The 8773-nt window shown below is 35.9% G+C and overlaps 2 protein-coding genes across 3 annotated transcripts in view; one reads left to right on the top strand and one right to left on the bottom strand.

The window, feature by feature from the left end:
* Positions 1-5004, bottom strand: part of LOC107723796 (platelet-derived growth factor C-like) — a 59416-nt gene extending 54412 nt beyond the window's left edge. The window contains exons 1-2 of the mRNA XM_016532496.1: positions 4899-5004; positions 4767-4818 (exon numbers count right to left, since the gene is read on the bottom strand). Coding sequence (XP_016387982.1) covers positions 4767-4818; positions 4899-5004 — 158 coding nt within the window. The remainder of the gene's footprint in view (positions 1-4766; positions 4819-4898) is intronic.
* The window catches only part of LOC107723832 (glycine receptor subunit beta-like), a 19503-nt gene continuing 15732 nt past the window's right edge, over positions 5003-8773 (top strand). The window contains exons 1-3 of one of the 2 annotated variants that reach the window (XM_016532546.1): positions 5003-5281; positions 7486-7625; positions 7952-8058. In XM_016532546.1, coding sequence (XP_016388032.1) covers positions 5279-5281; positions 7486-7625; positions 7952-8058 — 250 coding nt within the window. In that variant the 5' untranslated portion in view covers positions 5003-5278. Of the gene's footprint in view, positions 5282-5400; positions 5545-7485; positions 7626-7951; positions 8059-8773 lie in introns of those variants that run through there. The other variant, XM_016532547.1, reaches the window with a different exon arrangement.

Genomic DNA, 8773 nt, shown 5'->3' with positions numbered 1-8773 from the left:
ATAATTTTTTGATTTCTTAATTTAAATTATTTTTGTATAATGTTTATGGTGCTTGTACTCAAAATTATCTGCATTTCTGTACACCAGTACAGTGAATGTGTTGGCTATGAGACCTTCTATGTGTGCGTGTGTGTGTATATATATATTACGTAAATTACGGACTTACAAATAAAAAGATTAGAATATTTTCTGTTAAGACGGAATATACAATGGTAAAGAACACATAACATTACATAAATATTTTTCATCAGGTTAGTTATTGATTATTAATAACCCAAAACCCCTTTCAGGTCATCTCTACTGAACCGTCAATCTCATTTACATCCATGCTTGTAGTTCTTTTTATTCGTGTTCTGAACCAAATCCCCCTCCAAAGCGCAATGGGATGTAGGAAATATAAGCAGTTAGAGTGTGCAAGGATCCATCCACACTTTGGAAATCTACTGGAGATAGTAGACATTAGGGAACTTTTGGCATACACATTTCAACATACTATGCTTTGGGACAAATTTATTCTAATCTCGCATACTATTTAGTATGGATAGTGTGTACATTGGGATGCATACTGTGAAAAACAGCAAGCCTACTTCCCCATGTCTGAATACGTGGGAGACCACTGGTGCCAAGTACCATATAGAATATGGTACTATAGAAACTATATAATTATAAAAAATAATAATAATTTGGAAATTCCTATAAAAGTGTAAACTTTTTTTTTAAGTGGTAAGAATAAATGTAAGAATTCAGAGACACTATATAATTTTTAGGAACTTGGAAGTTTTAACTTGCCATCTTTTGTCATTTGTACTGTGTTGGCCGATTTAACGCTGCATCTGCAAATGGTCTTGAAGATGCATAAATCATTAGTTCATGACTGCTTCACATGTTTATGGAATGGCTTCCTGAATGGGTGTGACCATTTGGAACAAGGCCTAACACTATTATTATCACAAGTTGTGGCCTGTGTCGGTTCTTATGTCTAAATCTTTTCATCTTTTTTTTTTTTTTTTTTTTGGCATTTCATCATTGTGAAGTCAGAACAATGCCTAAAGCATCTTAAGGGAACCACTAAAGACCTCTTAATTTGTCAAATCAAAGCTGCAGACAGTGCACTTACTCCCTTTGTGTAAGTTATTTCCTTCTCCCTGCTCAAAGCATCAACCCATGAAGGCCTTTTCATGTGGTTAATCTCATCTCCCAGTTGTCAACGTGTTCCTTACGTGCCTGTTAGGTGTAGATTTCTATGGCAGACTAAACAATCAGAGAAGGGCACACAATGAAGTGATTCTCCAGACAAATGATGCAATGGCAAAGCAATTCACTCTCAGCCCCAGACCACTACAGAAGCGGGGGAAAAAATCTGAGACCAGAAGCATGTGGAAGCTGAAGATCTCAATCTAGCTGACATGATCAGATTTCTAAGTTTGTTGTTTTATTGTTGCATTGTGTGCAACATGGACAGTAATATCAATCGGAGAGGTGATGACATTATATATACAGTACCTATGTATATGTATATATATACAGTACATATATATGATAAATGTCTAATTTTGGGAGCATGGAAGGTAATAATATTGGTCTTTTTTTGACAAATGATTGTTTTGACAAGAATAGTTTTTAAAGAAAACATGGTACTGTACAGGACAAAACATGCCTGATGCTTTATTTTGGCTAGGCCTATTTTTTTACTTTGTAGAAGTATTTGCCTCTAGGTATGCAGGAAATATTGCTTATGGATCGCTGAGTAGCAGAAAATGGAAAGGTGTAGTATGTGGTGCCGCCAGACTGGAGGTCATGTGCAGACTATGGGAGAGTATCATATTCCAGCCCAAAACCTGCAGCAGATGTCAGCACCTCTGCCAGAAAGAATCTCTCCCTCTCTCTGTACATGGGGGAGGGGTTTCAGTAGATTGCTATTTTGCCTCGTTCGAGACACTAAAGTGTCTTATGCTTTCATGGTGGTCCTGTGAGTCACTTTGATATTGAATCTATATAAACAGTGAAATTACAAACAAGGCTATTTGAGGATTGGAGGAAAAGGTCACTGTGGTCACTGCCTGTCTGGTCAGCAAACACTGAGTTAGCATCCGGCTGTAGCATTATGAGAACATATCTTTGTTTGTTTTGCAATGAGGTCATAGAGGAAACTAAACTAAACAAACATTGTGTCACCTTCTATCCAGTGCAGTATCCATCACGCAGGATATGACACATTAGATTGTCCAGAACAGGAAATGCATCACCGGTGAGGGACATTATTATGATGTGCTGATGATTTTCAATCAAATTCAGTGCTATTTTTGCATTATTTATATACAATTATAGTGTTTTTTTATATTTTGCTTTTATTTTTACATTTTTGGTTTTAATAGTTTAATAAATATTTGGTTTAATAGTTTTAATATAGTTTTTGTAATTTTGTTATGTGCTTTTGTCATTTTCACTTGTTTTTTATTTCTATTTCTATTTCTCTATCTTTATCTTTGAGTTTTAGTTTTAGTATTTTTAGCACTTAAACTTTAATTTAATTTGAGTTAGTTATCAAGACAATATTTCTAATTTGTAAGTTTTTCATCTAATATGTATATTTTATTTTATTACATTTTATTTTTGTAATAATTTTAGCTTACATTAACTACACTGATCAAATCACTGATATTTGTCACGTTTAAGGTACTGTATTTTGGTTCACAGTAATGATGTTAAGTAGCATGTAAAGACATGGTTGTCATGGTAAAATCATAAATATTTTTAAAAATCCTCTAGTGTTCAACATCTCATCTCTGTTTGTACTGTACTGAACATTTGTAGCTGTTAAAGCTCCATATAATTTGTCAGGTGAGTACATTTGTCAGTTCTCTCCTTGTAAATTGCTTCTAGTCTGTGATTTGGTCCTGTTCCAATGTGAGAAAAAGGCTATTGACCTGCTCACTTTGATGCATTTGGGTCTGTTCCAAGAGATATAAAAAGGGAAACTAAAAGTTAAAGCAATTTCTCGCTAAGATGCAATTACGACTTATGGAACTATCACACTCTGTACTTCGCAAGACAGCTGAACTTGATAGGTTTTATCAGATAAAAATGTTGTAAAGCAAATGAGTGAGAGTCTATAGGATGAGTCATTGCTCCTTGCACAGCTTTTTGGCAGGAGAAACAGTGTGAATCCTTGAAATAGACATTGTCAGGGAAAAGTGAGATATCAGTCTGCGATATACAGATTTATTAATAAACTTTCTATCGTTTCTTGCATGTCTCCGTCTAGACTAACTTCTTTAAATTCATAATTCATAAACTTATGACAGTCCCTTTCTTACATGTCATTTATCACATCTAGTGACTATATGTGATGACTAACCGACTAACAGAGTCCCAGTTATTCTCCATTGTGGTCTTCCTGATATTCTTTCAGACCCCTGGAATGCTTGCCAATCACCTCTTGAGAGCTACACACCATCATATGACAAAAAGAAGTGTCTTTGAGAAAGCAAAGTGGTACCTTCACCCTATGACTGTTTTTATTTTCATTCTTAATGAGGAATGTGTCAGCACAAGGGTGTGTGGAAACTGATAGCGACATGGAGTGTGCATGCCAGATATAATACCACATTCGATTTTCTAGAACGTACAGACATATTTTTGGACCAATGCTACATTGTCCATCAGCTATGTGGCTTTTGGCCAAACATTGAACATTTTCTCAAAACAAGCCTCCCTTAGTTCCTGGTCATTTATTGTCGGGGTTTTAATTCAACTGGTATTAATCAGTAATTTAGTTTATGTGCACGCATTATTAATATCTTCTGCTCTGCTACATTGAAAAGCAGAGACTAAGGCGTCTTTTGTCCTGACAAAGCTGATGAAGGAGGTATAGTATTGCGTATAATTCATATGAACAATGCTTGAGGTCTTTGGACCTCAGCCGAACGCCAGAGTGCCCTGTGGAAATTTGTGAATGTGTGTGTTTTCATTCTCACTTAATCCAAATACCATTCGCCCAGGACCCTTGGAGAATATCTGCATGGGAGAGAAATGTGTCTGAGCTTTGCTTTTGGTTAATGGTTGTGTTGTTTTTTGACGAAGTAATAGAGTGTTTGACTTCGCTCAGAGAGAACAAAAATGTATCTGGCCTCAGTTTGAGACTATACCTGATGGCTACATTCCACTAACAACTGGTTCCTTCAACCTCTGTGTCCCGATGTGCTTAAAAATACAGACATCCACACATTGTGTCTGTTGGCTGGAACACTTGTTTTACTTTGCTTGTTGCTTGAGTACTCTTGTTTAAGCTTAAAATGGCACCATTCATTCAGCTAGGAACAAGTACAGAGGGAGATATTGTAAAAATAAATAAATAAAATAAAATAAATAACATTAACCCATTGTGCTATGCTGAAAAGTTTTAATACCCTGTGTGAGCAAAGTCAGTAAGTTTTAGTACATTGCAATAACATTATCATTTTTGGGAAAAAGGTCAAAATGGCCAAAACCTAACATGAGGGTTAAGCTTTTAATTATTTACACATGCACAAAGATACAAAAGTTTTATTCTTGTTTTTAAAAGTGAAACATTCATTTTTACATGGTTTCTTTCTTTTCTGTATATATTTTTTTCTTGTACAGATTAATTATTTTCTCTCTCTTTATATTTGATTTTTTTTTGCATTTATTCCTTATTGCATTTGTCCTTGCATTCATTCTTTCTTGCATTCACCCTTGCATTTTTCTTTCTAACAATTTATTATTATTATTTTTTTTTTTCATACATCCTTGTGTTCGAACATTCTTGGATGTATTCTTCCTCTGTTTTTCTTCTTTCTGTTACAGAAGCACAATTTCAAGCACCATATAGACACAACAGAGAATACTGCGTGTGATAATCATTTTCAGGAACATACTTGTGCTGAAACGGCAGAGCAAGTGTGATGGCCTTGCATTATATTCCAGTGCTGCTGTAGAAGCTGTGTGATTAATTCTGTCATTGTACAGCGTTCCACTGCGCATGTTGCATGACAGGTGCACACACAAGGCTCCATCTTGGCAACCCTTTACCAATGCAATAGGACAGCGGGAATATAGATTCTGTTCAGATTATTAAAATTGAAAAAGATAAGAAAAACAGAGGGAATCGTCATCGTAATGAATTCGCGCTGACTGAAGGAACGACGAGCAGAATGCGATATAAACGGCGACTGGTCATGAAGGCTTTTTAACGACCGATTGCACTGTCAGCGCTAGTGGATCGAATTTGCGGAACGACAGCCGTTACTATATTGAAATGGTGAGTGAAACCGCGGGTAATACTTAAAGAAAAGAGCGATCGAGCGTTTTAAATGTGTATGATGAATGGGGGGAGGTGCGACGCGCGTATATGCTGTCATTCTGTGTTGTATTTCCCCCCATCATCGTCATCCCAACCCCCTCGTCGTCATGGAAGACGCTGTTGCTATGTTTTCCCTCTCCCCCATCTGCTGCCGTAACCTGCTTTATTTTCTATCATGCCTGAATGCAACTTCTTCAACTTGATGCTCAAAGCATCCACAGGTCGTTCTTATACCTTTACGCATTTGCATAAACATAAAATATAAGCATGTCAATGTGAGATTAGAGTGATGAGGTTTGCCAACATAGGCATCACATGTCAGGCTAAAATTATGTAATTTGGGCCTAACTATGATTTTATTTTATTAGTAAATCAAAATGATAACCATAACATAAGTGTGTGTAATGAATGTGTGACATATTTTTTTGTTTGTTTTAGTGGGTAATTGTATTTCTATGTCTATATTTTTGTGATTGTATTTAATAGGTGTAATTGTATTTGTATTTACTTATTTATTTTTTACTAATACATTTTAGTATTTTTTCTATTATATTAGTATTATAAAATTATTATTTTATTAGAATTTGTATCTATTTTTTAAATTTATTTAATCAACACAAACACATTTATATTTTTATAATTTTTATTCTTATCTATAGAGATAAACAGGCACTATACTTCATAATATTGTATGATCAGCAATTTGTTTATACCTCTTCTGATTGCCTTAGCATATTGTGTGAGTTACAGTAGGCCTAAATTAATATATTGAACATAATTAAATATATTTTTTCACCTCAGTTACCTCTAATACTTCATTCCTGAATGCTAATCTGCTTTTCATTAGGTTACTGTACAGATCTTTGTTATATGTCAGAGGTCATGATAAAGGCCAAAAAAAAGGAGAAGTGTTTCAACTGAATAAGGGTCAAGTTTACCTAGATTTAGTCTGTTGTGAAAATAAAGCAAAACCATGTCTCTTTTTCCCTTAAATTATCTTCCGTAGTAAAACATTATGATCCATTACTTGAATTTCTATACGTAGACCTGCAGTCAGTGTTTGTGTGTGTCTATCCAAGGAAGAACATTAAACTCAAATTGCCATGACCGCTGAATCAGGGAAAATAAAGGGAATGAGAGACAGAAAGAGATTAAGAGATATGGAAAGATGTGAAAGAGAAACACAAGCATCTGGTGATAATAATGATGGAATGAGTGAGATATTGGAGGAGTGTGCATGAACGCTGGCCTGTTTCAATTAAGATGATGATCAATGCACTGGCACAGTATCAGGCCTCCAGAGGTGGAGGGTGGAAGAGTCTAGACAGGGGAGTTTTCTGGCAGCGTTCCTCAGAGGGGAATTCCTCATACTGATCTTTCCAATTGTTTCCTCTCCTCTACATTTGGAACACTCATGGATGGTTGTGTTGTACAGAGGACTGTACATGAGTCGAATAGGTCGACGTTTGGCATATTTCAAACTGTTGACATGTAGGTCTTACTATCGGCATAACTCTGTCTTTGCAAAGTCATTTCCTTGCAAAGTCATTTCCTATAGAACATTTTAAATGAATTAATCCTGCTAATTTTCTTATAATGCACATGCAAGGATGCCAAGAACATTTGTAACATAAATATCAGTAAAGCACTGTTTACAAAGGGCAAAATTATTAGTTTTGGTAATACATTCAATAATTTGTCCCATATAATTTATGGAAACAATGTGCTTTTATAGTGTAGTAGCACATTGTCAGACCACCCACAGTGACAGACAAACATTTTTAAAGTGGTCACGGACACAACAGAACCACATTTCCTGAGCCAACGGACCATCAGTCTCACAGCCCAGCGCAGTCTTGCCCTAACTATATGTCCTCTGAGAGAGCAGGACATTGTTATCCATTAATATTGCTGGGAATTTCAGTGCTCTGCTTATGAAAGGCTTTGAATAAAGGAAATAATATCAAGATTTTTAATATCAACAGTATTGTTAAAATATTGACATATAAAATATTGCCATTTAGTATTATTTTTGGAATTAAATAAAGGGGATTAATCATGCTATTAGAAAAAAAACATCACACAAATCACCTAATAACCATGATAGAAATAATGTCAATACAATGCACCTGCTCGTAATGTATGTGTTGTTTCTCTTCCAGACGCTGAACTGCTGTAATATGAAGGCTGTAAAGATGATTTTCATGCTGCTTATCATCTGTCTCTGGATGGAAGAAGGATTCACCAAAGAAAAATCTGCTAAGAAGGGAAAGAAGAAGGGAACACAGGTTTACTGTCCTTCGTAAGTGGATTCGTATTCAACGTTTTGTGGCTAATTTTTCATAAAACACTACTATTGTGCTATACACATATCATGTTGACTTTCTGACTATGGGAACTATAGAAACAGCTAATCTGCTCTAATGTTATGTATAATTCACACTGTGGCAAATGAAGTAACTCACATCGGACACAATGTTTGACACTTGATTTGGAAATGCTGTCCTTCACAATAGTATAATGAAAAACAAAAGACATTTTAGCACACAGATGAACGAAACTTTAAACATGAGCATGATTTCACATAGTTTTGTTGCTGTTAATGTCCCTCGTCTTTGGTCCCTTCAGGCAGCTGTCGTCAGAGGATCTGGCACGGGTTCCGGAAAACTCTACCAGCAACATCCTTAACAGGCTTTTGGTCAGCTATGACCCAAGAATCCGACCCAACTTTAAAGGTCAGTGCTCCACCGACCTTTGTAGTGCCATGATATATGTATAATTATGAACAAGATTCATTATGTTGTATCATCTAACTAGCAACACCCCAGAGTCCATGTAGTGACCCCCTAGCTACCACTCAAAACATCCTAGCAACTTGCACTTACCCAGATTACCTCAGCAATAGTCTAGCAACAACATTTTTTCTTAATAAGCGGTCCTTGTATAAATATATTCTTCCGTTGGTGCTGTTATTTTTACCTTTCCTTGTTCAGTTGTTAGTTATTACTATTTTTACATTGTCTTTTGCATGCCCTGTCAATGAATATATTTACAGTATCGCACAGAAGTGAGTACACCCCTCACATTTTTGTAAATATTTTATTATATCTTTTCATGTGACAACACTGAAGAAATGACACTTTGCTACAATGTAAAGTAGTGAGTGTACAGCTTGTATAACAGTGTAAATTTGCTGTCCCCTCAAAATAACTAAACACACAGCCATTAATGTCTAAACCACTGGCCACAAAAGTGAGTACACCCCTAAATGAAAATGTCCAAATTGGGCCCAAAGTGTCAATATTTTATGTGGCCACCATTATTTTCCAGCACTACCTTAACCCTCTTGGGCATAGAGTCCTCTTCCACTCCTCCATGATGACATCACGGAGCTGGTGGATGTTAGAGACCTTGCCCTCCTCCACCTTCCGTTTGAGCATGCCCCACAGA

The sequence above is a fragment of the Sinocyclocheilus rhinocerous genome, unplaced genomic scaffold (genome assembly GCF_001515625.1).
Source record: "Sinocyclocheilus rhinocerous isolate Xijiao unplaced genomic scaffold, SAMN03320098_v1.1 scaffold1085, whole genome shotgun sequence".
NCBI lineage: Eukaryota > Metazoa > Chordata > Actinopteri > Cypriniformes > Cyprinidae > Sinocyclocheilus > Sinocyclocheilus rhinocerous.
Note: the sequence above shows the minus strand (reverse complement) of the source record. Positions and strands in the feature narration are given on the sequence as shown.